Source organism: Scyliorhinus canicula, chromosome 15 (genome assembly GCF_902713615.1).
Source record: "Scyliorhinus canicula chromosome 15, sScyCan1.1, whole genome shotgun sequence".
NCBI lineage: Eukaryota > Metazoa > Chordata > Chondrichthyes > Carcharhiniformes > Scyliorhinidae > Scyliorhinus > Scyliorhinus canicula.
In genome coordinates, this window is record NC_052160.1 from 1,187,837 (window position 1) to 1,215,192 (window position 27,356).

The 27,356-nt window shown below is 50.5% G+C and overlaps 1 protein-coding gene across 3 annotated transcripts in view; it reads right to left on the minus strand.

The window, feature by feature from the left end:
- LOC119978784 (transmembrane channel-like protein 5) overlaps window positions 1–27,356 on the minus strand; it is a 252,670-nt gene that overhangs the window by 52,851 nt on the left and 172,463 nt on the right. For all 3 annotated transcript variants that reach the window (XM_038820662.1, XM_038820663.1, XM_038820661.1), the window contains 3 exons: window positions 22,113–22,208; window positions 21,920–21,995; window positions 3,837–3,970 (listed from right to left, as the gene is read on the minus strand). In XM_038820662.1, the coding sequence (XP_038676590.1) occupies window positions 3,837–3,970; window positions 21,920–21,995; window positions 22,113–22,208 (306 nt within the window). The remainder of the gene's footprint in view (window positions 1–3,836; window positions 3,971–21,919; window positions 21,996–22,112; window positions 22,209–27,356) is intronic.

The window sequence follows — 27,356 nt, forward strand, 5'->3', positions numbered from 1 at the left end:
GGCCTTCCACCTTCCACCAGCCCTTCCCCCTCAGCCACCCTCACACTGGCTACTGCAGCACAGTTTTCCTCTAACTCTTTGGCTGGGTCTCTCACCGTCTTCTGCCAGATTTGGAAACCTGTGCACAAACCACCCCCGGGGGAAACTACTCCTCCGACCTTCACCGACACCTTACCATCGACTTTCCACCCGATATAGGGTTTAAAAGAGCTCTTTCCTGTGCCTTCAAGCAGGGGCTGCCCTGTTTCCGACCACTAACACCATGGTCACCACCAGAAGTCCTCATCCTCACCAACCTGCCAGCCACAGTTTCATCTGTCCATGACACTATCGGTAGAAGTGACCACCGCACAGTCCTTGTGGAGACAAAGTTCCGTTTTCACACTGAGGATACCCTCCATCGTGTTGTGTGGCACTCCCACCGTTGTAACTGGGATAGACTTCGAACAGATCTAGAAACTGCAGACTGGGGCATCCATGAGGCGCTGTGGCCATCAGTAGCAGCTGAATTGTATTCAACCACAATCTGCAACCTCATGGCCCAGCATATCCCCCACTCTACCATTACCACCCAGCCAGGGGGTCAACCCTGGTTCAATAAAAAGTGCAGGAGAGCATGCCACTACACCCTGTATACTTCAACCGATGCCAATGCTTATGGAGTTACATTGTATATCTTGTGTTGCCTTATTATGTATTATCATGTATTTTCTTGAATTTTGTTTAATTCCCTTTTCTTCCATGTACTGAATGATCTGTTGAGCTGCTTGCAGAAAAATACTTTTCACTGTACCTCGGTACACGTGACAATAAACAAATCCAATCCAATCCAATCCAATCCAGGAGCAACATCAGGCAGACCGAACAATGAGGTGTCAGCTTGGTGAAGCTACAACACAATAATAATCATTTATTGTCACAAGTCGGCTTCAATGAAGTTACTGTGAAAAGCCCCTAGTTGCCACATTCCGGCGCCTGTTCTGGGAGGCCGGTACGGGAATTGAACCCGTGCTGCTGGCCTGGTTCTGCATTACAAGCCAGCTGTTTAGACCACTGTGCTAAACCAGCCCCTCAGACTACTTGTGCTGCCAAACAGCATAAGCAGCAAGTAATAGACAAAGCTAAGCAATTCCTCAATGAACGGATCAGATCTAAACTCTGCAGTCCTGCCACACCCAGCCGTGAATGGTGCTGGATGATTAAACAACTCACTGGAGGAGGAGGCTCCACAAATATCCCCATCCCCAATGATGGAGGAGCCCAGCACATCTGGGGAAAAGACAAGGCTGAGGCATTCGCAACAATCTTCAGCCAGAAATGCCGACTGGATGATCCATCTCGGTCTCCTCCGGAGGTCCCAGCATCACAGATGTCAGTCTTCAGCCAATAGGATTCACTCCACGTGATATCCAGAAATGGCTGAAGGTACTATATACAGTAAAGACTATGGGCCCTGACAATATCCCGGCAATAGTACTGAAGACGTGTTCTCCAGAACCTGCCGTACCCCTAGCCAAGCTGTCCCAGTACAGCTACAACACTGGCATCTACCCGGCAATGTGGGAAATTGCACAGGTGTGTCCTGTACACAAGAAACAGGACAAATCCAACCCAGCTAATTACCGCCCTATCAGTCTACTCTCCACCATCAGCAAAGTGATGGAAGGAATCATCAACAGCGCTATCAAGCAGCACTTACTCAGCAATAACCTGCTCACGGACGCTCAGTTTGGATTCCGCCAGGTCACTCAGCTCCTGACCTCATGACAGCCTTGGTTCAAACACGGACAATAGAGCTGAATGTCAGAGGTGAGGTGAGAGTGACTGCCCTTGACATCAAGGCAGCATTTGATTGAGTATGGCATCAAGGAGCCCGAGCTAAACTGGAGTCAATGGGAATCAGGGAAAACTCTCCGCTGGTTGGAGTCAGAACCTGGCACAAAGGAAGATGGTTGTGGTGGTTGGAGGTCAATCATCTCAGCTCCAGGACATCACTGCAGGAGTTCCTCAGGGTAGTGTCCTCGGCCCAACCATCTTCAGCTGCTTCATCAATGACCTCCCTTCCATCATAAGGTCAGAAGTGGGGATGTTTGCGGATGACTGCACAATGTTCAGCACCATTTGTGACTCCTCAGATACTGAAGCAGTCCGTGTCTAAATGCAGCAAGACCTGGACAATATCCAGGCTTGGGGCTGACACGTGGCAAGTTACATTCGCGCCACACAAGCCCCAGGCAATGACCATCAGCTTGTCTGCCTTTTTTTTTACTGTACTTGCACTGAACCCGTGAACACTGCCAAACTCCTGTTTTTATATTTTCTAACCTTTATTTCCTCTGCCTTCCAGACTCATCAATTAATTAATTTCCCAGATGTCCCAAAAGTAAAGTCAGAAATGTTGTTGTTGCAATTTTTCTGCTTTGCCTTCAGCCCACTTAAATATAACGATCAGATTACTGTATACTCGATTACATTTAATATTATTGACATATTCATCGCCAACCTTTGTCCCTTTCACAACCTGGAAACCCAGCTGAATGAATGGTAGAAATCTGGGTTTTGCAGGAACAGGATTAAAATGTGGAGCAGAAACCTGCAAGTCGTGCTATTCCTAATCAGAAATACCAAGCTTGAGAATATGGTGCATCGAACAGAGAAATCGGAACCGATACAGAAAAACAAAATCAACAGGAAATAAATAAATGCAACATTCAGAGGATACAGGAGAAAACGAAATCAGAACTACAAATACTGAAAATCTGAAACAAATGTGTAACATGATAAGCCACTTTTTAACTGATAGAGAAGTGATTGTGATTGGCCAATGCCCATTTGAATTATGGTTTCTTCCCCATAAAATGATCATGACACTAACAGGACAGCAATATTTAGGGGATTACCTCGAGATTCTATTATTTAGGTAACAACGTTGAAGTGGAATATGAATGTCAGTATTTGCAAAATTCTGTGGGCTGGTTTTCAGATAAGAATGATAACATTTACCATTGTTCAGGATCGATACTCTGACTTTCCTGATAAGACGGTTCAGGCAATGATGTAGGTTTTATGCTTCTATTGGATTTGAACAAGAGAACTATTGGCCCCAATGATGCAGTAAAACGGAGATAACCCAGTGCATTTGAGTTGGTAATACCTTCAAATTGTGTGTTGGCTATCTTTGTTTATTTTTCCTATGGTCTGGAATTTGATCAGAGCAGGGCCTTTCAGCTGTGCTACTAGAAGTGTGATAAGAATCACACTGAAACCTGGCTGTACTTTTAGCTGCAAACAGCAGCTTCAGCAACTTTACAGCAGCACAGCAGGCAAAACTCCAAGGAAATTCTGGACTTTTGCATTTTAGTTGTCATCTCTGACTCTTTGCAACTTCAATGTAAAGGAGCTCAAAGCTTGAAGACTGATTGAAATGCAAACTTTACAGGGAGTCTGAATCATTTGGAACTTTCATCATTTTCACACGGAGCAGTGGAAGGACAATTGGACAATGCGTTCTCCCATCCCTGTGACATGTTGGCTTTGTGCCATTGCCCAAAGTATCCGCTACAGGTCACTTCTCAGAATCGATGCAGCTGATTTGCAGGGACACAGACCTTAACAGAAGGTTTCAGTGTTCGTGAACACTTCTTACCCCCAAGTCAAACAAATACACGGTGTGCCCATTTTATGAGGATATTGGGAAAAGGAATATTCCTGCTAGACTTTTTCTCCTCTTTAAACATTGAGAATGTTTATTATTTAAGCTGTAAAATAAACTTGCAGATAATATATTGAATACTGGCAGTGCAGCTACAATAGATAAAACGATTTCGAAGACTTACTTCCACACCGTTACTCCCAATAAGCAAAGGACGCCAAGGAAGCCAGGAAAGAACAACAGGAAAATAAAGATGGTTGTCATATGGGAAGCTCGCCAGGCTTGGCGAGGGGGTTGGCAATTCATCATTAGGCTAACCTAGACATACAACCCAAAGTGTTAATCAGCATTTATCATCAAAACAGCAAACATTCAGAATGCAGAGCCCATATACAAACTACTGTTAATATATTGAGGATACATCATCAAGGTTGTAAAGAACAAGAAGAACATCAAATTATTATTGGGCAGCAGTGGGCAGCACAATAGCACAGTGGTTAGCACAGTTGCTTCACAGCTCCAGGGTCCCAGGTTCAATTCCAGCCTTGGGTCACTGTCTGTGCGGAGTCTGCACGTTCTCCCCGTGTCTGCGTGGGTTTCCTCTGGGTGCTCCGGTTTCCTCCCACAGTCCAAAGATGTGCAGGTTCGGTGAATTGGCCATGCTAAATGGCCCTTAGTGCCCATAAAGGTTGGGTGGGGTTTCGGGGATGGGGTGGAAGTGTGGTGTTGGGGGGGGATGCTCTTTCCAAGGGCCGGTGCAGACTCGATGGGCTGAATGGCCTCCTTCTGCACTGTAGATTCTATCTAAGAGTGTCAACTTCATAATTTACCCAGTGTACTTATCCCACCCATCCAAAATCTAATTCAAAACAAATTTGTATTTTTATATTGTCACAATGAGAATGATCTGGAAATCAGCACCTTGATTTTTAAGTCTTCTGTTCTGGAGTCTTGTCCAATGATGGGAGCGGAAGTCAGAGTGAATTCCACGGGGGAGCGGGGTGGCTGCACACGCATTGCTCAACTCATTAATTATACATTCACAAGAAGCATGGCGAATCTGATGGAAGGTCCTGCAAGTGGCCTGCCCTGCTGTTGCCCCCTGGGCTACATTATTTAGGTGACACCCAGACAGCCATTTACTCCCTGCAGGCCTGGGCTCCAGATTCTGCAAAGAGAAAGATGTTCAGGAGAAACCAGCAACCTTGGCGCACGGATCATCGATGCCTCCCTGGAGAGTCTCCCCTAGGTAGTTGAGGAAAGGAATGGGAGGAGAAGGCCCCCTTGTCTGACCATGCTGGGCTGGGAGGAGATCGCCAAGGAAGTGAGCACTCATGGGGTCCTGGGGAGGACTGTCCTGCCGTACAGGAAACTCAGGAATCATCCATTGCGCTCCACCAGGCTGAGTGAAACTTCTACTCTGTAAATTCAGACTCTCATAACAGCATCAGACAGGCTAAGGTTTAGAGCAGGGTTTACAAACGCAGGGTCGCCACCTGCGGGTGGGTCGTGGGCAGGTGTTGGGAGGGTTGCAGAGTGATTGGTCGCGGCATTCCTGATCGCGGTGAAGTGCCCAACACCATGACAGGATTTTAGATTGAGAATGTTGTCCGCGTGAGCCAGCAGCTACAGCATCTTGCCTTGCTCCATCTGATTGGCTCCCAGATTATCCAATGTGTGATTAGCTTTCCTAACATCACATTGGATGCCTAATTGTTCTGCTGACCAATAGGAGGAGGCAATGGGGCCGGTAAGTCTGGCGGTGGCACTGTCGGAGCTCAGAGCCTGTGAAGGACACGGAGAGAAGCCAAGGGATGTTTGTGTGGGGGTGAGAATGGGGGGTCACGATGCTGGCTCTGTCCCAGTACCGTCTCCTCCTGGCGTCAGTGCGCCCTGTGGGGGTGAGAATGGGGGGTCACGATGCTGGCTCTGTCCCAGTACCGTCTCCTCCTGGCGTCAGTGCGCCCTGTGTGGGTGAGAATGGCGGGTCACGATGCTGGCTCTGTCCCAGTACCGTCTCCTCCTGGCGTCAGTGCGCCCTGTGGGGGTGAGAATGGCGGGTCACGATGCTGGCTCTGTCCCAGTACCGTCTCCTCCTGGCGTCAGTGTACCCTGTGTGGGTGAGAATGGTGGGTCACGATGCTGGCTCAGCACCAGTACCGTCTCCTCCTGGCGTCAGTGCGCCCTGTGTGGGTGAGAATGGTGGGTCACGATGCTGGCTCTGTCCCAGTACCGTCTCCTCCTGGCGTCAGTGCGCCCTGTGTGGGTGAGAATGGCGGGTCACGATGCTGGCTCTGTCCCAGTACCGTCTCCTCCTGGCGTCAGTGTACCCTGTGTGGGTGAGAATGGCGGGTCACGATGCTGGCTCTGTCCCAGTACCGTCTCCTCCTGGCGTCAGTGCGCCCTGTGTGGGTGAGAATGGCGGGTCACGATGTTGGCTCAGTACCAGTTCACTGGCTCCCACAAGTACTTCAATGCCGACACCATCATAAGGAGGAGGAATGATGTGATAGCTAAATGGACAGGGATTGCAACAATTTATTTATTCTTCAAACTGAGACCCAAGAAGACGGCACCAAAAGCATTCACAGGAAATAAATGTTGTTCTGGGGCAGGGCAAGTGGAATTTAAGCACCAGTATGTGAAATCTGTGAATGTTTGAAACCTCTGCAATCGTCTCACTATAATGGGGTATTGTAATTATCAGTCTTCCCAAATAAAACTCATGAAACGCCACGTCCTGTTTAAAAAAAGAGAATGCCAACCACATGCCCCACAGGCAGATCCGGCAGCGCACAGGCAAGATGCTCAGTGGGGCAGAATGCCACTTGCTGATGACAGCGCACAGTTCCAATACCGTCTCCTCCTGACGTCAGCGCGCTGTCCCAGTACCGTCTCCTCCTGACGTCAGCACTCTGTCCCAGTACCGTCTCCTCCTGACGTCAGCGGGCTGTCCCAGTACCGTCTCCTCCTGACGTCAGCACTCTGTCCCAGTACCGTCTCCTCCTGACGTCAGCGCGCTGTCCCAGTACCGTCTCCTCCTGATGTCAGCACTCTGTCCCAGTACCGTCTCCTCCTGATGTCAGCGCGCTGTCCCAGTACCGTCTCCTCCTGACGTCAGTGCGCTGTCCCAATACCGTCTCCTCCTGACGTCAGCACTCTGTCCCAGTACCGTCTCCTCCTGACGTCAGCGCGCAGTCCCAGTACCGTCTCCTCCTGACGTCAGCGGGCTGTCCCAATACCGTCTCCTCCTGACGTCAGCACTCTGTCCCAGTACCGTCTCCTCCTGACGTCAGCGCGCAGTCCCAGTACCGTCTCCTCCTGACGTCAGCCGCGCAGTCCCAGTACCGTCTCCTCCTGACGTCAGCCGCGCTGTCCCAGTACCGTCTCCTCCTGACATCAGCGCGCTGTCCCAGTACCGTCTCCTCCTGACGTCAGCCGCGCTGTCCCAGTACCGTCTCCTCCTGACATCAGCGCGCTGTCCCAGTACCGTCTCCTCCTGACGTCAGCGCGCTGTCCCAGTACCGTCTCCTCCTGACATCAGTGCGCTGTCCCAGTACCGTCTCCTCCTGACGTCAGCACTCTGTCCCAGTACCGTCTCCTCCTAACGTCAGCACTCTGTCCCAGTACCGTCTCCTCCTGACATCAGCGCGCTGTCCCAGTATCGTCTCCTCCTGACATCAACGCGCTGTCCCAGTACCGTCTCCTCCTGATGTCAGCGCGCTGTCCCAGTACCGTCTCCTCCTGACGTCAGCGCGCTGTCCCAGTACCGTCTCCTCCTGATGTCAGCGCGCTGTCCCAGTACCGTCTCCTCCTGATGTCAGCACGCTGTCCCATTACCGTCTCCTCCTGACGTCAGCGCGCTGTCCTAGTACCGTCTCCTCCTGATGTCAGCGCGCTGTCCCAGTACTGTCTCCTCCTGACGTCAGCGCGCTGTCCCATTACCGTCTCCTCCTGACGTCAGCGCGCTGTCCCATTACCGTCTCCATGTCTGCCGCACTGTGTCCATGTCTACCGCACTGTGTCCCTGTCTGCCGCACTGTGCCCATGTCTACCGCACTGTGTCCCTGTCTGCCGCACTGTGCCCATGTCTGCCGCACTGTGTCCCTGTCTACCGCACTGTGTCCCTGTCTACCGCACTGTGTCCCTGTCTGCCGCACTGTGTCCATGTCTACCGCACTGTGTCCCTGTCTACCGCACTGTGTCCCTGTCTACCGCACTGTGTCCATGTCTGCCGCACTGTGTCCCTGTCTGCCGCACTGTGTCCATGTCTACCGCACTGTGTCCATGTCTGCCGCACTGTGTCCATGTCTACCGCACTGTGTCCATGTCTACCGCACTGTGTCCATGTCTACCGCACTGTGTCCATGTCTGCCGCACTGTGTCCATGTCTACCTCACTGTGTCCATGTCTACCGCACTGTGTCCATGTCTACCGCACTGTGTCCATGTCTACCGCACTGTGTCCATGTCTGCCGCACTGTGTCCATGTCTACCACACTGTGTCCATGTCTACCGCACTGTGTCCCTGTCTACCGCACTGTGTCCATGTCTACCACACTGTACCCATGTCTACCGCACTGTGTCCATGTCTACCGCACTGTGTCCATAATCTGCCGCACTGTGTCCATGTCTACCTCACTGTGTCCATGTCTACCTCACTGTGTCCATGTCTGCCGCACTGTGTCCATGTCTACCTCACTGTGTCCATGTCTACCTCACTGTGTCCATGTCTACCGCACTGTGTCCATGTCTACCGCACTGTGTCCATGTCTACCTCACTGTGTCCATGTCTACCGCACTGTGTCCATGTCTACCGCACTGTGTCCATGTCTACCGCACTGTGTCCATGTCTACCGCACTGTGTCCATGTCTACCGCACTGTGTCCATGTCTACCGCACTGTGTCCCTGTCTACCGCACTGTGTCCCTGTCTACCGCACTGTGTCCATGTCTGCCGCACTGTGTCCATGTCTACCGCACTGTGTCCATGTCTGCCGCACTGTGTCCATGTCTACCGCACTGTGTCCATGTCTGCCGCACTGTGTCCATGTCTACCACACTGTGTCCATGTCTACCGCACTGTGTCCATGTCTACCGCACTGTGTCCATGTCTACCGCACTGTGTCCATCTCTGCCGCACTGTGTCCATGTCTACCGCACTGTGTCCATGTCTACCGCACTGTGTCCATGTCTGCCGCACTGTGTCCATGTCTACCGCACTGTGTCCATGTCTACCGCACTGTGTCCATGTCTACCGCACTGTGTCCATGTCTGCCGCACTGTGTCCATGTCTGCCTCACTGTGTCCATGTCTACCACACTGTGTCCATGTCTACCGCACTGTAGCCATGTCTGCCGCACTGTGTCCATGTCTGCCGCACTGTGTCCATGTCTACCTCACTGTGTCCATGTCTACCGCACTGTGTCCATGTCTACCACACTGTGTCCATGTCTGCCTCACTGTGTCCATGTCTACCGCACTGTGTCCCTGTCTACCGCACTGTGTCCATGTCTACCGCACTGTGTCCATGTCTACCGCACTGTGTCCATGTCTGCCTCACTGTGTCCATGTCTGCCGCACTGTGTCCATGTCTACCGCACTGTGTCCCTGTCTACCACACTGTAGCCATGTCTGCCGCACTGTGTCCATGTCTGCCGCACTGTGTCCATGTCTACCGCACTGTGTCCCTGTCTACCACACTGTGTCCATGTCTGCCGCACTGTGTCCATGTCTACCGCACTGTGTCCATGTCTACCGCACTGTGTCCATGTCTACCGCACTGTGTCCCTGTCTACCACACTGTAGCCATGTCTGCCGCACTGTGTCCATGTCTGCCGCACTGTGTCCATGTCTACCACACTGTACCCATGTCTACCGCACTGTGTCCATGTCTACCGCACTGTGTCCATGTCTACCGCACTGTGTCCATGTCTACCGCACTGTGTCCATGTCTGCCGCACTGTGTCCATGTCTACCGCACTGTGTCCATGTCTGCCGCACTGTGTCCATGTCTGCCTCACTGTGTCCCTGTCTACCGCACTGTGTCCATGTCTACCTCACTGTGTCCATGTCTACCGCACTGTGTCCATGTCTACCTCACTGTGTCCATGTCTGCCTCACTGTGTCCCTGTCTACCGCACTGTGTCCATGTCTACCGCACTGTGTCCATGTCTGCCTCACTGTGTCCCTGTCTACCTCACTGTGTCCATGTCTGCCTCACTGTGTCCCTGTCTACCGCACTGTGTCCATGTCTGCCGCACTGTGTCCATGTCTGCCGCACTGTGGCCATGTCTACCGCACTGTGTCCATGTCTACCTCACTGTGTCCCTGTCTACCTCACTGTGTCCATGTCTACCTCACTGTGTCCATGTCTACCGCACTGTGGCCATGTCTACCGCACTGTGTCCATGTCTACCACACTGTGTCCATGTCTACCACACTGTGTCCCTGTCTACCGCACTGTGTCCATGTCTGCCGCACTGTGTCCATGTCTACCGCACTGTGTCCATGTCTACCACACTGTGTCCATGTCTACCACACTGTGTCCCTGTCTACCGCACTGTGTCCATGTCTGCCGCACTGTGGCCATGTCTGCCGCACTGTGTCCATGTCTACCTCACTGTGTCCATGTCTACCGCACTGTGTCCATGTCTACCTCACTGTGTCCATGTCTGCCTCACTGTGTCCCTGTCTACCGCACTGTGTCCATGTCTACCGCACTGTGTCCATGTCTGCCTCACTGTGTCCCTGTCTACCTCACTGTGTCCATGTCTGCCTCACTGTGTCCCTGTCTACCGCACTGTGTCCATGTCTGCCGCACTGTGTCCATGTCTGCCGCACTGTGGCCATGTCTACCGCACTGTGTCCATGTCTACCTCACTGTGTCCCTGTCTACCTCACTGTGTCCATGTCTACCTCACTGTGTCCATGTCTACCGCACTGTGGCCATGTCTACCGCACTGTGTCCATGTCTACCACACTGTGTCCATGTCTACCACACTGTGTCCCTGTCTACCGCACTGTGTCCATGTCTGCCGCACTGTGTCCATGTCTACCGCACTGTGTCCATGTCTGCCGCACTGTGTCCATGTCTACCGCACTGTGTCCATGTCTGCCGCACTGTGTCCATGTCTGCCTCACTGTGTCCCTGTCTACCGCACTGTGTCCATGTCTACCTCACTGTGTCCATGTCTACCGCACTGTGTCCATGTCTACCTCACTGTGTCCATGTCTGCCTCACTGTGTCCATGTCTGCCTCACTGTGTCCCTGTCTACCGCACTGTGTCCATGTCTACCGCACTGTGTCCATGTCTGCCTCACTGTGTCCCTGTCTACCTCACTGTGTCCATGTCTGCCTCACTGTGTCCCTGTCTACCGCACTGTGTCCATGTCTGCCGCACTGTGTCCATGTCTGCCGCACTGTGGCCATGTCTACCGCACTGTGTCCATGTCTACCTCACTGTGTCCCTGTCTACCTCACTGTGTCCATGTCTACCTCACTGTGTCCATGTCTACCGCACTGTGGCCATGTCTACCGCACTGTGTCCATGTCTACCACACTGTGTCCATGTCTACCACACTGTGTCCCTGTCTACCGCACTGTGTCCATGTCTGCCGCACTGTGTCCATGTCTGCCGCACTGTGTCCCTGTCTGCCGCACTGTGTCCATGTCTGCCGCACTGTGTCCATGTCTACCGCACTGTGGCCATGTCTACCGCACTGTGTCCATGTCTACCGCACTGTGTCCATGTCTACCTCACTGTGTCCATGTCTACCGCACTGTGTCCATGTCTACCTCACTGTGTCCATGTCTACCTCACTGTGTCCATGTCTACCGCACTGTGTCCATGTCTACCTCACTGTGTCCATGTCTACCGCACTGTGTCCATGTCTACCTCACTGTGTCCATGTCTACCTCACTGTGTCCATGTCTGCCGCACTGTGTCCATGTCTACCGCACTGTGTCCATGTCTGCCGCACTGTGTCCATGTCTGCCTCACTGTGTCCCTGTCTACCGCACTGTGTCCATGTCTGCCGCACTGTGTCCATGTCTACCGCACTGTGTCCATGTCTACCGCACTGTGTCCATGTCTACCTCACTGTGTCCCTGTCTACCGCACTGTGTCCATGTCTACCTCACTGTGTCCATGTCTACCGCACTGTGTCCATGTCTACCTCACTGTGTCCATGTCTGCCTCACTGTGTCCATGTCTGCCTCACTGTGTCCCTGTCTACCGCACTGTGTCCATGTCTACCGCACTGTGTCCATGTCTGCCTCACTGTGTCCCTGTCTACCTCACTGTGTCCATGTCTACCGCACTGTGTCCATGTCTACCGCACTGTGTCCATGTCTACCGCACTGTGTCCATGTCTACCGCACTGTGTCCATGTCTACCGCACTGTGTCCATGTCTGCCGCACTGTGTCCATGTCTACCGCACTGTGTCCATGTCTACCTCACTGTAGCCATGTCTGCCGCACTGTGTCCATGTCTACCGCACTGTAGCCATGTCTGCCGCACTGTGTCCATGTCTACCGCACTGTGTCCATGTCTGCCGCACTGTGGCCATGTCTACCTCACTGTGTCCATGTCTGCCGCACTGTGTCCATGTCTACCGCACTGTGTCCATGTCTGCCGCACTGTGTCCATGTCTGCCTCACTGTGTCCATGTCTACCGCACTGTGTCCATGTCTACCGCACTGTGCCCATGTCTACCTCACTGTGTCCATGTCTACCTCACTGTGTCCATGTCTGCCGCACTGTGTCCATGTCTACCGCACTGTGTCCATGTCTACCGCACTGTGGCCATGTCTACCTCACTGTGTCCATGTCTGCCGCACTGTGTCCATGTCTACCGCACTGTGTCCATGTCTACCACACTGTGTCCATGTCTACCTCACTGTGTCCATGTCTACCGCACTGTGTCCATGTCTACCGCACTGTGTCCATGTCTACCTCACTGTGTCCATGTCTGCCGCACTGTGTCCATGTCTGCCGCACTGTGTCCATGTCTACCTCACTGTGTCCATGTCTGCCGCACTGTGTCCATGTCTACCGCACTGTGTCCATGTCTACCACACTGTGTCCATGTCTACCACACTGTACCCATGTCTACCGCACTGTGTCCATGTCTGCCGCACTGTGTCCATGTCTACCTCACTGTGTCCATGTCTACCGCACTGTGTCCATGTCTGCCTCACTGTGTCCCTGTCTACCTCACTGTGTCCATGTCTACCGCACTGTGTCCCTGTCTGCCGCACTGTGTCCATGTCTACCACACTGTGTCCATGTCTACCACACTGTACCCATGTCTACCGCACTGTGTCCATGTCTGCCGCACTGTGTCCATGTCTACCGCACTGTGTCCATGTCTACCACACTGTAGCCATGTCTACCGCACTGTGGCCATGTCTACCGCACTGTGTCCATAATCTGCCGCATTATGCCAATGCAATGTCATTCTCATGTGGCTCATCTGAATGTTCTCATGTGGCGTCATCCCCTTCCACACCCTCCGTGTCCGAGGGGATATCTCCTCTCTTCATGTCTCTCTCGGGGAAATAATCCCCCCTTTGCAGAGCAATTTTGAGCATGGTGCAGCAAATAATGGTGATGTGGGAGAGTCTGTGTGGTGAATATTGGAGAGCCACCTGACCAATCAAACATCAGAAACACATCTTTAGGAGACCAATGGTTTGCTTGATCATGGGCCTGGTGGCACAATATTGTACCTCTCCTTGATGCACGATCAATTGCACAAAGACTAAGGTTGGGTACAACTGTGGCTTTATTGTGGCGAGTACGTGCCTGGCAAAGAGCGAGTTCGCTTTCTGCGCGTAGTTCTCTTTGAGGAGTGCCATGGCTTCCGCGTAAGTCGGGGCGTCCTGGATCAGTGGGAACACGCTTGAGCTCAACCTAGAGTACAGGACCTGTATCTTCTGAGTGGGGTCACTCAGTGACTGTACCGTCAGTAGGGTGGATGCTGAGTTGATATGGGCCTCGAAACAAGCTAGCTAGTGATTAAAGTCTTTTCTGGTGTCGGTTGATTGCGGATCTAGCTGCAGGCGATCTGGTTTGATTCTGATATCCTTCTCGTAGAAAATCTGACTGCAATAAATTGATGCACGATCAATTGCACAAAGACTAAGGTTGGGTAGAACTGTGGCTTTATTGCAGTCAGATGCGTGGCCTCCTGCTGCAGCTGGTGAAATGGCTGATCAATGGAGGACACACATATTTATACTCCTCTTCCTGGGCGGAGCCAGCAAGCAGGGGCTACCGGCGAACCTGTAATACAGATCCTACCTTACATCCCCTAATACAGGTGTACAGTGGTTCACCACATTGACCCCCTGTTAAAAATGAGTACGGCGGGGGTGGTGTGGAACTATATACAGTGTTGAAAATTATGTACAGTGTCTTAGAAAAAGAAGTGAAAACAAATGTTGATTTTGAAGGTCCGGTGCCAGTTATTGGTTCAGTCGGTCTGGCGCCTTAACGTTTCGCTGGGAGCGGCGTAACAGTGGCAGCAATGTCGGTGCTGTCGGTGCTGGTGCTGGCCTGCTGATAGATGACTCCGGGTGCGTGCCGAAATCTATTTTGCCTCTTGCGTGGGCGGCGGAAGGAGGAATGGGCCTGGTGGGGTTAACGTTGGAAGTGCCAGGGAAGGGGAGGATGGCGCCTGGGCGGGGAAGTGTGTTTGGTTGGAACCTGACGGTACCAGGTCCCTGAGGGAGACAGTATCTTGGCGGCCGTCGGGTAACGCTACGTAGGCATACTGGGGGTTGGCGTGGAGCAGGCGTACCCTGTCCACCAACGGGTCCGCCTTGTGGAGTCGGACGTGCCTACGGAGCAGCACCGGTCCTGGAGCTGCGAACCAAGTCGGGAGCGACACCCCGGATGTGGAATTCCTGGGGAAAGTAAAAAGACATTAATGGGGTGTGCTATTCGTAGCAGTGCACAGTAGTGACCGGATGGAGTGTAGGGCATCAGGGAGGACCTCCTGCCAGCGGGAGGCTGGGAGGTTCCTGGACCGTAGGGCCAGCTGGACGGCCCTCCAAACCGTCCCGTTCTCCCTCTCTACCTGCCCGTTTCCCCGGGGGTTGTAGCTGGTCGTCCTGCTGGAGGCGATACCCCTGCTGAGCAGGAACTGACGCAGCTCATCGCTCACGAATGAGGATCCCCTGTCACTGTGGATGTAGTCGGGGAAATCGAACAGGATGAAGATTGTATTGAGGGCTTTGATGACGGTGGCAGACGTCATATTGGGGCATGGGATGGCGAAGGGGAACCTGGTTTACTCATCGACCACACTGAGAATATACGTGTTACGGTCGGTGGAGGGGAGGGGCCCTTTGAAGTCCACGCTGAGGCCCTCAAAGGGGTGGGAGGCCTTCACCAGGCGCGCACAGTCCGGCCGGTAGAAGTGCAGCTTGCACTCCGCACAGACCTGGCAGTCTCTGGTGACTGTCCGTACTTCCTCAACGGAGTAGGGCAGATTGCGGGCCTTGACGAGATGGTACAGTCGTGTGACCCCCGGGTGACAAAGGCTGTCGTGTAGGTCCCGGAGTTGGTCTACTTGTGCGCTGGCACATGTACCTCGGGAGAGGGTGTCTGGGGGCTCGTTGAGCTTGCCGGGATGATACAAGATCTCATGATTATAGGCTCAATTCTCCACCGCAAGATTTTATTGTTTTTGATCTTGCCCCGCTGCGTGTTACAAAAGAACATAAGAACTAGGAGCAGGAGTAGGCCATCTGGCCCCTCGAGCCTGCTCCGCCATTCAATCAGATCATGGCTGATCTTTTGTGGACTCAGCTCCACTTTCCGGCCCGAACACCATAACCCTTAATCCCTTTATTCTTCAAAAAACTATCTATCTTTACCTTAAAAACATGTAATGAAGGAGTCTCAACTGCTTCACTGGGCAAGGAATTCCATAGATTCACAACCCTTTGGGTGAAGAAGTTCCTCCTAAACTCAGTCCTAAATCTACTTCCCCTTATTTTGAGGCTATACCCCCTAGTTCTGCTTTCACCCGCCAGTGGAAACAACCTGCCCGCATCTATCCTATCTATTCCCTTCATAATTTTAAATGTTTCTATAAGATCCCCCCTCATCCTTCTAAATTACAACGAGTACAGTCCCAGTCTACTCAACCTCTCCTCATAATCCAACCCCTTCAGCTCTGGGATTAACCTAGTGAATCTCCTCTGCACACCCTCCAGTGCCAGTACGTCCTTTCTCAAGTAAGGAGACCAAAACTGAACACAATACTCCAGGTGTGGCCTCACTAACACCTTATACAATTGCAACATAACCTCCCTAGTCCTAAACTCCATCCCTCTAGCAATGAAGGACAAAATTCCATTTGCCTTCTTAATCACCTGTTGCACCTGTAAACCAACCTTCTGTGACTTATGCACTAGCACACCCAAGTTTCTCTGCACAGCGGCATGCTTTAATATTTTATCGTTTAAATAATAATCCCGTTTGCTGTTATTCCTACCAAAATGGATAACCTCACATTTGTCAACATTGTATTCCATCTGCCAGACCCTAGCCCATTCACTTAACCTATCCAAATCCCTCTGCAGACTTCCAGTATCCTCTGCACTTTTCACTTTACCACTCATCTTAGTGCCACCTGCAAACTTGGACACATTGCCCTTGGTCCCCAACTCCAAATCATCTATGTAAATTGTGAACAATTGTGGGCCAACACGGATCCCTGAGGGACACCACTAGCTACTGATTGCCAACCAGAGAAACACCCATTAATCCCCACTCTTTGCTTTCTATCAATTAACCAATCCTCTATCCATGCTACTACTTTACCCTTAATGCCATGCATCTTTATCTTATGCAGCAACCTTTTGTGTGGCACCTTGTCAAAGGCCTTCTGGAAATCCAGATATACCACATCCATCGGCTCCCCGTTATCTATTGCACTGGTAATGTCCTCAAAAAATTCCACTAAATTAGTTAGGCATGACCTGCCCTTTATGAACCCATGCTGCGTCTGCCCAATGGGACAATTTCTATCCAGATGCCTCGCTATTTCTTCCTTGATGATAGATTCCAGCATCTTCCCTACTACCGAAGTTAAACTCACTTGCCTATAATTTCCTGCTTTCTGCCTACCTCCTTTTTTAAACAGTGGTGTCACGTTTGCTAATTTCCAATCCACCGGGACTACCCCAGAGTCTAGTGAATTTCGGTAAATTATCACTAGTGCATCTGCAATTTCCCTAGCCATCTCTTTTAGCACTCTGGGATGCATTCCATCAGGGCCAGGAGACTTGTCTATCTTTAGCCCCATTAGCTTGCCCATCACTCCCTCCTTAGTTATAACAATCCTCTCAAGGTCCTCACCTGTCATAGCCTCATTTCTATCAGTCGCTGGCATGTTATCTGTGTCTTCCACTGTGAAGACCGACCCAAAAAACCTGTTCAGTTCCTCAGCCATTTCCTCATTTCCCATTATCAAAACTCCCTTCTCATCCTCTAAAGGACCAATATTTACCTTAGCCACTCTTTTTTGTTTTATATATTTGTAAAAGCTTTTACTGTCTGTTTTTATATTCTGAGCAAGTTTACTCTCATACTCTATCTTACTCTTCTTTATAGCTTTTTTAGTAGCTTTCTGTTGCCCCCTAAAGATTTCTCAGTCCTCTAATCTCCCAGCAATCTTTGCCACTGATGCTTTTTCCTTCAATTTGATACTCCCCCTTATTTCCTTAGATATCCACGGTCGATTTTCCCTCTTTCTACCGTCCTTCCTTTTTGTTGGTATAAACCTTTGCTGAGCACTGTGAAAAATCGCTTGGAAGGTTCTCCACTGTTCCTCAACTGTTCCACCATAAAGTCTTAGCTCCCAGTCTACCTTAGCTAGTTTTTCTCTCATCCCCTTGTAATCTCCTTTGTTTAAACACAAAACACTAGTATTTGATTTTACTTTCTCACCCTCCATCTGTATTTTAAATTCCACCATATTGTGATCGCTCCTTCCGAGAGGATCCCTAACTATGAGATCATGAATCAATCCTGTCTCATTACACAGGACAAGATCTAGGACCGCTTGTTCCCTCGTCGGTTCCATTACATACTGTTCTAGGAAACTATCGCGGATACATTCTATAAACTCCTCCTCAAGGTTGCCTTGACCGACCTGGTTAAACCAATCGACATGTAGATTAAAATCCCCCATGATAACTGCTGTACCATTTCTACATACATCCGTTATTTCTTTGTTTATTGCCTGCCCCACCATAACGTTACTATTTGGTGGCCTATAGACTACTCCTATCAGTGACTTTTTCGCCTTACTATTCCTGATTTCCACCCAAATGGATTCAACCTTATCCTCCATAGCACCGATGTCATCCCTTACTATTGCCCGGATGTCATCCTTAAATAACAGAGCAACACCACCTCCCTTACCATCCACTCTGTCCTTCCGAGTAGTTTGATACCCTTGGATATTTAACTCCCAGTCGTGACCATCCTTTAACCATGTTTCAGTAATGGCCACTAAATCATAGTCATTTACGACGATTTGTGCCATCAACTTATTTACTTTATTCCGAATACTACGGGCATTCAGGTAAAGTACACTTATGTTGGTTTTTTTACCTCTGTTTTGAATCTTAACATCTCCAGTTTTATTCCTTTTAGTATTACTGGGCCTATTCACTGAGCTCCCCTCAGTCACTGTACCTTGTACTGTCGCCCTTTTAGATTTTTGACGATATCTTCTCTGCCTTGCACTTTTCCCCTTACTTCCTTTTGCTTCTGTCCCTGTTTTACTACCTTCCAACTTCCTGCATCGGTTCCCATCCCCCTGCCACATTAGTTTTTAACCCTCCCCAACAGCTCCAGTTGTTGAACATGAAGGCCACCGACCGTTGGTCAGTGAGGAGAGTGAATCTCCTGCCGGCCAGGTAATGCCTCCAATGCCGCACAGCTTCAACGATAGCCTGGGCCTCTTTTTTGACGGATGAGTGCCGAATTTCAGAGGCATGAAGGGTGCGGGAAAAGAAAACCACGCGTCTGCCTGCCTGATTGAGAGTGGCGGCAAAGGCAACATCTGAAGTGTCGCTTTCTACTTGAAAGGGCAGTGTCTCATCTACTGCGTGCATCCCATCTTTGGCTATATCAGCTCTCACCTGGGCGAAGACCTGTTGTCCCTCGGCCGTGAGGGGAAATTGGGTGGACTGTATGAGTGGACGGGCCTTGTCCGCATAGTTTGGGACCCACTGAGCGTAGTACGAAAAGAACCCCGGGCAGTGTTTGAGGGCCTTGGGGCAGTGGGGGGGGAGAGGGGGGGGGGGAGCTCCATGAGGGGGCGGATGCGGTCAGGATCGGGCCCCGGACCTCCGTTCTGGACCACATAGCCGAGGATGGCTAAGCGGGTTGTGCTGAACACACACTTCTCTTTATTATACCTAAGGTTGAGGAGAGTGGCGGTGCAGAGGAATTTAGCGAGGTTGGCATCGTGGTCCTGCTGATCATGGCCGCAGATGGTAACATTATCTAAGTACGGAAACGTGGCCACAAACCGTACCGGACGACCATTCGGTCCATCTCCCTTTGGAAGACCGAGACCCCGTTAGTGAGGCCAAAGGGAACCCTAAGAAAGTGATAGAGGCGACCGTCTGCCTCGAAGGCAGTGTATGGACGGTCCAATTTACGGATGGGGAGTTGGTGGTAGGCGGATTTGAGGTCAATCGTTGAGAAGACCCAGTACTGTGCAATCTGATTGACCATATCAGATATGCGGGGGAGGGGATACACGTCGAGCTGCGTGTACCTGTTGATGGTCTGGCTGTAGTCCACGACCATTCTGTGTTTCTCCCCAGTTTTAACTACTACCACTTGGGCTCTCCAAGGGCTGTTGCTGGCCTCGATGATGCCTTCCCGAAGCAGCCGCTGGACCTCGGACCTGATGAAGGTCTTGTTCTGGGTGCTGTACCGTCTGCTCCTGGTGGCAACGGGCTTGCAATCCGAAGTTAGATTGGCAAAGAGGGAGGGGGGGTCGACCTTTAGGGTCGTGAAGCCGCACACAGTGAGTGGTGGTAGGGGCCCGCAGAATTGGAGAATGAGGCTCTGGAGATTGCACTGGAAATCTAGGCCGAGCAATAGTGCAGCGCAGGGAATAGGAAGGACGTAGAGACGGAAACCGCTGAATTCTACGCCCTGGACTGTGAGAGTGACCGTGCAGAACCCTCGGATCGGGACAGAATGGGATCCGGAGGCCAGGGAGATCCTTTGATTGGCGGGGTGGACCGCGAGGGAGCAGCGCCTTACCGTATCCGGGTTTATGAAGCTTTCGGTGCTCCCGGAGTCCAGCAGGCAAGAGGTCACGTGGCCGTTGATTTTCACTGTTGTCGAAGCGGTGGCCAGGTTGTGTGGACGAGACTGGTCCAGCATCATCGAGGCGAGCTGCGGGTGATCATCACAGGTTTCAGACGGAGAGCGTTGGGGGCCCAGGTCTTGGAATGTCGTTGGCATCCCTGCCCCGTGGGGGAGGCAAGATGGCGGCGACTGGAGGTCCTGCGGGGAATTAAATGGCGGCGCCCATGGGCCGCACATTGGTGGAGCTGGACAAGATGGCGGCGCCCACTAGCCGCGCATGGCCCCGGGAGGTGAATATGGTGGCGCCCACTGGCTGCGCGTGGACTGAGGGGAAGGAGATGGCGGCGCCCATTGTGCGTTTGTCAGGGGGGAGGGGGTGATAGTGGCGAATGCGCGGGCCTGGCACACTGCGGCAAAGTGGCCCTTTTTGCTGCAAGACTTGCAAATGGCGGCGCCGGCCGGGCAGCGTTGGTGAGGATGCTTCTGCTGGCCGCAGAAGTAGCATTGGGGATACCTGGGGTGCACGGATTGGCGTGTGGTGCAGGCATATTGGCTAGGCAGGGCCCCAGCTGGGGCGGTCATTTGCGGGGTCCAGGAGGGATAGGAGGGGTGGGCCCCGCGGCCGGAGGGGTAGGCCTGAACATTACGGGAGGCGACCATCATGAAGAGCACTAATTCTTTTGTCTCCGCTAGGTCGAGCGTGGCCCCTTCCAGCAGTCGTTGTCGGATGAGGTCCGACCCAATCCCCGTTACGAAAGCATTGCGCATGAGGAAATTAGAATGTTCATTGGCTATAACGGCCTGACAGTCACAGTCCCGGATGAGTGGGATTAGGGCCCGCCAGAAGTCTTCGATGGACTCACCAGGGAGTTGAGAGCGAGTGACGAGTACGTGCCTGGCGAAGAGCGTGTTCGCTTTCTGCACGTAGTTCTCTTTGAGGAGCGCCATGGCTTCCGCATAAGTCGGGGCATCCTGGATCAGTGGGAACACGCTTGAGCTCAACCTAGAGTACAGGACCTGTATCTTCTGAGTCTCCGTCTGTGGGGTGGACGCTGAGTTGATATGGGCCTCGAAACAAGCTAGCCAGTGATTAAAGTCTTTTCTGGCGTCGGTCGATTGCGGATCGAGCTGCAGGCGATCTGGTTTGATTCTGATATCCATCTTGTAGAAAATCTGACTGCAATAAATTGATGCACGATCAATTGCACAAAGACTAAGATTGGGTAGAACTGTGGCTTTATTACAGTCAGATGCGTGGCCTCCTGCTGCAGCTGGTGAAATGGCTGCTGAATGGAGCACGCGCATATTTATACTCCTCTTCCTGGGCGGAGCCAGCAAGCAGGGGCTACCGGCGAACCTGTAGTACAGGTCCTACCTTAGATCCCCTAATACAGGTGTACAGTGGTTCACCACACTCCTCAAATGTACTCTGTGGTTGACGTTGGACCATAAGCCACGATTTCTCTTTTGTCACCAAAGAGCCCACCCTCTGTGTCCAGCCCCTCAAAGAAAGTGACTCAAGATGTGAGTGGTGAAAATTCCCTGGGAACCGGCACATATACACAGGATCTGCTGTCAGTCGTCACAAACAATCTGCATGTTCGGGGAGGAAAATCCTTTTCTGTTACTGAATTGCACAATGCCACAGGACAATATCCTTATAAATCTGCTTAGTTTGATATTATGACAGGTATACTATAATATCATGTAAGCAATGACAGTTTGACAGTTCCAAGTGTAGCAGTTAACAAAGAGTTTCAAATGTTCGTGCGTGATCACACTATTCTCAACAATCTGTTTAAACGCACCTGCGGTATATTGATCGATATATTGCTGTTACTGTCCTTACACAAATCATTAACACGTCTAGATACTCCAAATGAATTGTAGCAGAGGACTATGTACCATACCTTCTTAACATGAAATATAATGAAGAACTTTATGATCTGTATCGCTGGTAAAAGGGGTGCGAAGAAAAGTCCAATCCTAAAATGTAAGTTTTTAAATGAAGAACTATAAGTCAACAGCATTGAAATACATTAAGAATGTGTCATTTTATAGATTTTTAAATAGTTTGTAAGATCCATTTAAAATTTGACCTACCATGCTAGAGTTTGTGCGTAGATTAAACCCAATACATTCCGTGCAATGTCAAATTCTGGAACTCCGAGTTGACGGCAGCAGTGCGTTCCCATGATACTAATAATAATAATAATCTATATTGTCACAAGTAGGCTTACATTAACACTGCAATGAAGTTACTGTGAAAAGCCCCTAGTCACCACACTCCAGCACCTGTTCGGGTACACGGAGGGAGAATTCAGAATACCCAAATTACCGAACAGCACATCTTTCGGGACTTGTGGGAGGAAACCAGAGCACCCGGAGGGAACCCACGCAGACACTGGGAGAACGTGCAACCTCCACACAGACAGTGGCCCAAGCCGGGAATCGAACCTGGGACCCTGGCGCTGTGAAGCAACAATGCTAACCATTGTGCTACCGTGCTTTTGGAAACCAAGTGTTCAATCAATGCTATTCCATAAAAAGGATATATGCTATATAATTCCAATTCAATCTAGACCAGCGATGGGTAATACAGGCTGGTGAGTGGTTCTCCTTCATCCCAGTGGATTGAAATCGGGATTGTTCACTAACCGTGACCACATGAATAAGATTAAATATATTAAATTTTCGCCAAATAATTCATAATGAGTTATAGAAAATGTTTAATCATTCTATATTAATGTGACTGACAACATCGAATGGTGAAAACAGAGGAAATATTGACACTTTAAACGCAGAGGGAGCGCACAGCTCTCACAGTCAGCGTTGTCAGCAATCGACACCTCGCTTCACTCGCTCGCGTTTTACCCATGTGTCACTTCAGTCACACCAGAAGGAAATAAATAACAGGGACAGAAATCAGCGGAACATGGTGACCCTGCACGCGGGCAATGGCCAACGGCCAACAAGATATCTCGTGGGCCGCACTCAGAACCCAGAAGGGCCGCATGTGGCCCTGGGCTGCAGGCTGCCAGTCACTGATGCCAGCAGTAATAAATTGTGACGGCTGGGATGAAGTGCCCTTAGTGAATTGCAAATCATCATTTAAAGTGAACAATTCTGTAGCACTGTTATGGTCTGAATCCAAATAAAATTCTGAACATTTCTATAGCAGACCAAAAATTGACAATGTAGGTGGATGTCCCTCCTCTGGACCCATCACAAATTAAAATCTCAGGTTGTGAGAACTGCCTGTGAAAAGATGTCTTTGACACAGAGAGCAACAGGCCATGGAAACCATGGGTGGATAACCAATTAATAATGAGCTGACAGGGTATTTCCAAATAGATTATAGTTTTCCTTTTCTAGTTTCAAGAAGTGGAGATGCCAGCGTTGGACTGGGGTGGGCACAGTACGAAGTATTACACCACCAGGTTAAAGTCCAACAGGTTTGTTTGGAATCACTAGCTTTCGGAGCGCAGCTCCTTCCTCAGTCCTGTGCTCTAAAAGCTAGTGATTCCTAACAAACCTGTTGGACTTTAACCTAGAGTTGTAAGACTAGTTTCAAGAAGGCAGCATCAATAGTTTGCTGTGACAATATTGTATGTCACACTGTTTGGAAGGTGATTTAAACTTAACCAGTCAATGAGCAAGTTTTAATGTGGGTGGTAGGGAACCTGATCACCAGAATGAAAACTAATGACAACCCCGTCCGTCTGATCTCTGGGCCCCCCGTCAGGTTGAAGTGTCTAATTGACAGCAGGAATCAGCTGCTGGAGTGCCGGCTCCATTTCTTGTTGCTGTCTGGACTAGAAAATACTTTCAATCCAATGGATCTGGTTAAACAGGAAACAGGTAACCAAGGACGACATAAATAACGATAGAACTGAGAACATTACGTGAAAAATAAAACATTCCCTTTTTGGGATGGCTGGATTTTTTTTCATTCTTTGGATGTGGGCGTCGCTGGCTGCGCCATTATTAAGAGTCAACCACATTGCTGTAGTCACATGTAGGCCAGAACGACAGATTTCCTTCCCTAAAGGACATTAGTAAACCAGATGGGTTTTTACAACATTTGACAATGGTTTCATGGTCACCATATTTTTATTGAATTCATATTTCACCATCTGCAGTGGTGGGATTTGAACCCAGGTCCCCAGATCCCCAGTCCAGTGATCCACTGCACCAGTTTTTTTTGCACTGGAGTGCTGAGCTTGTGGCATTTGAGTGCTACAGTGAGAGTTTGGTGACTGAGGGAGTATAAGGGTTGATTTTTATTTAAAGTCTAGTATTTCTTTTATTTAGTTAATTAACTTAAAAGTTGCTGTTTGGTCTATAAGAAGGTGAATTTTGAATCAGCTTTAAACAAGGTTCTACTTGTACTTACTTGCAGCTGGAGCTTGTTAATTAGTTAATTGCATTAGGCCAGTTTTCAGAGGCCAGAGTCACAGCATAAATAGGAGCTAGTTACAGTGCAGACTTAGTTTGCACTGGAGTGCTGAGCTTGTGGCATTTGAGTGCTACAGTGAGAGTTTGGTGACTGAGGGAGTGCTGAGCTTGTGGCATTTGAGTGCTACAGTGTGAGTTTGGTGACTGAGGGAGTTAGGTGAGGAGGGAGTAAGGTGCTCCTTACATTTCATTTCCTATATTTATCAAAGAGCGTGAAGGGAGCCAGGAGTTTAGAGTACAGCTGACTGGAAGCAGAGTTGGAGGGCGGAGGTCCAGTTGGTCCAAGGGGCAGCTAATTCTGTAAAGTAAGAGGGGATGGAGGCTGGGGCAGTTGCATGCTCCTCCTGTAGGATGTGGGTGGTGAGGGATACCACTGGTGTCCCCGCTGACTATACCTGCGGGAAGTGCACCCAACTCCAGCTCCTCAGAGACCGTGTTAAGGAACTGGAGCTGGAGCTGGATGAACTTCGGATCATCCGGGAGGCAGAGGGGGTTATCGAGAAGAGTTACAGGGAGGTAGCCACACCAAAGGTACTGGACAAGAGTAGCTGGGTTACAGTCAGGGGAAAGAAAACTAACAGGCAGACAGTGCAGGGATCCCTCGTGGCCGTTCCCCTTCAAAACAAGTATACCGTTTTGGATGCTGTTGGGGGGGATGACCTACCGGGGAAGGCCCCAGCGGCCAGGTCTCTGGCACTGAGTCTGGCTCTGGGGCTCAGAAGGGAAGGGGGTAGAATAGAAAACAATAGTAATAGGAGACTCAATGGTTAGGGGAATAGATAGGAGACTCTGTGGTCGCGAGCGAGACTCCCGAAAGGTATGTTGCCTCCCGGGTGCCAGGGCCAGGGATGTCTCGGATCGTGTCTTCAGGATCCTGAAGGGGGAGGGTGAGCAGCCAGAAGTCGTGGTGCACATTGGTACCAACGACGTAGGTAGGAAAAAGGGTGTGGAGGTAATAAACAAGTTTAGGGAGTTAGGCTGGAAGTTAAAGGCCAGGGCAGACAGAGTTGTCATCTCTGGTTTGTTGCCGGTGCCACGTGATAGCGAGGCTAGGAATAGGGAGAGAGTGCAGTTGAACACGTGGCTGCAGGAATGGTGTAGGAGGGAGGGCTTCAGGTATTTGGATAATTGGAGCGCATTCTGGGGAAGGTGGGACCTGTACAAGCAGGACGGGTTGCATCTGAACCAGAGGGGCACCAATATCCTGGGGGGGGGGGGAGGTTTCTAGTAGTCTTCGGGAGGGTTTAAACTAATTTGGCTGGGGAATGGGAACCAAATCTGTAGTCCAGCAACTAAGGAAGCCGATATTCAGGACGCCAAAGCACGTAGTGATGCAGTGGGAAAGGTAACACTGACAAAGGAGAGTATTTGCAGGCAAGGAGATGGGTTGAAGTGTGTATACTTCAATGCAAGAAGCATCAGGAATAAGGTGGGTGAACTTAAGGCATGGATCGGTACTTGGGACTACGATGTGGTGGCCATCACGGAAACTTGGATAGAAGAGGGGCAGAAATGGTTGTTGGAGGTTCCTGGTTATAGATGTTTCAACAAGATTAGGGAGGATGGTAAAAGAGGTGGGGGGGGGGGGGGGTGGCATTGTTAATTAGAGATAGTATAACAGCTGCAGAAAGGCAGTTCGAGGGGGATCTGCCTACTGAGGTAATATGGGTTGAAGTCAGAAATAGGAAAGGAGCAGTCACCTTGTTGGGAGTTTTCTATAGGCCCCCCAATAGCAGCAGAGATGTGGAGGAACAGATTGGGAAACAGGTTTTGGAAAGGTGCAGAAGTCACAGGGTAGTAGTCATGGGTGACTTCAACTTCCCAACATTGAGTGGAAACTCTTTAGATCAAATAGTTTGGATGGGGTAGTGTTTGTGCAGTGTGTCCAGGAAGCTTTTCTAACACAGTATGTAGATTGTCCAACCAGAGGGGAGGCCATATTGGATTTGGTACTTGGTAATGAACCAGGGCAAGTGATAAATTTGTTAGTGGGGGAGCATTTTGGAGGTAGTGACCACAATTCTGTGACTTTCACTTTAGTAATGGAGAGGGATAGGTGCGTGCAACAGGGCAAGGTTTACAATTGGGGGAAGGGTAAATACGATGCTGTCAGACAAGAATTGACGTGCAGAAGTTGGGAACATAGGCTGTCAGGGAAGGACACAAGTGAAATGTGGAACTTGTTCAAGGAACAGGTACTGCGTGTCTTTGATATGTATGTCCCTGTCAGGCAGGGAAGACATGGCCGAGTGAGGGAACCATGGTTGACAAGAGAGGTTGAATGTCTTGTTAAGAGGAAGAAGGAGACTTATGTAAGGCTGAAGAACAAGGTTCAGACAGGGCGCTGGAGGGATACAAGATAGCCAGGAGGGAACTGAAGAAAGGGATTAGGAGAGCTAAGAGAGGGCATGAAAAATCTTTGGCAGGTAGGATCAAGGAAAACCCCAAGGCCTTTTACACATATGTGAGAAATATGAGAATGACTAGAGCGAGGGTAGGTCCGATCAAGGACAGTAGCGGGAGATTGTGTATTGAGTCTGAAGAGATAGGAGAGGTCTTGAACAAGTATTTTTCTTCAGTATTTACAAACGAGAGAGGCCATATTGTTGGAGAGGATAGTGTGAAACAGACTGATAAGCTCGAGGAGATACTTGTCAGGAAGGAAGATGTGTTGCGCGTTTTGAAAAACTTGAGGATAGACAAGTCCCCCGGGCCTGACGGGATATATCCAAGAATTCTATGGGAAAAGAAATGAAATTGCAGAGCCGTTGGCAATGATCTTTTCGTCCTCGCTGTCAACAGGGGTGATACCAGAGGATTGGAGAGTGGCGAATGTCGTGCCCCTGTTCAAAAAAGGGAATCGGGATAACCCTGGGAATTACAGGCCAG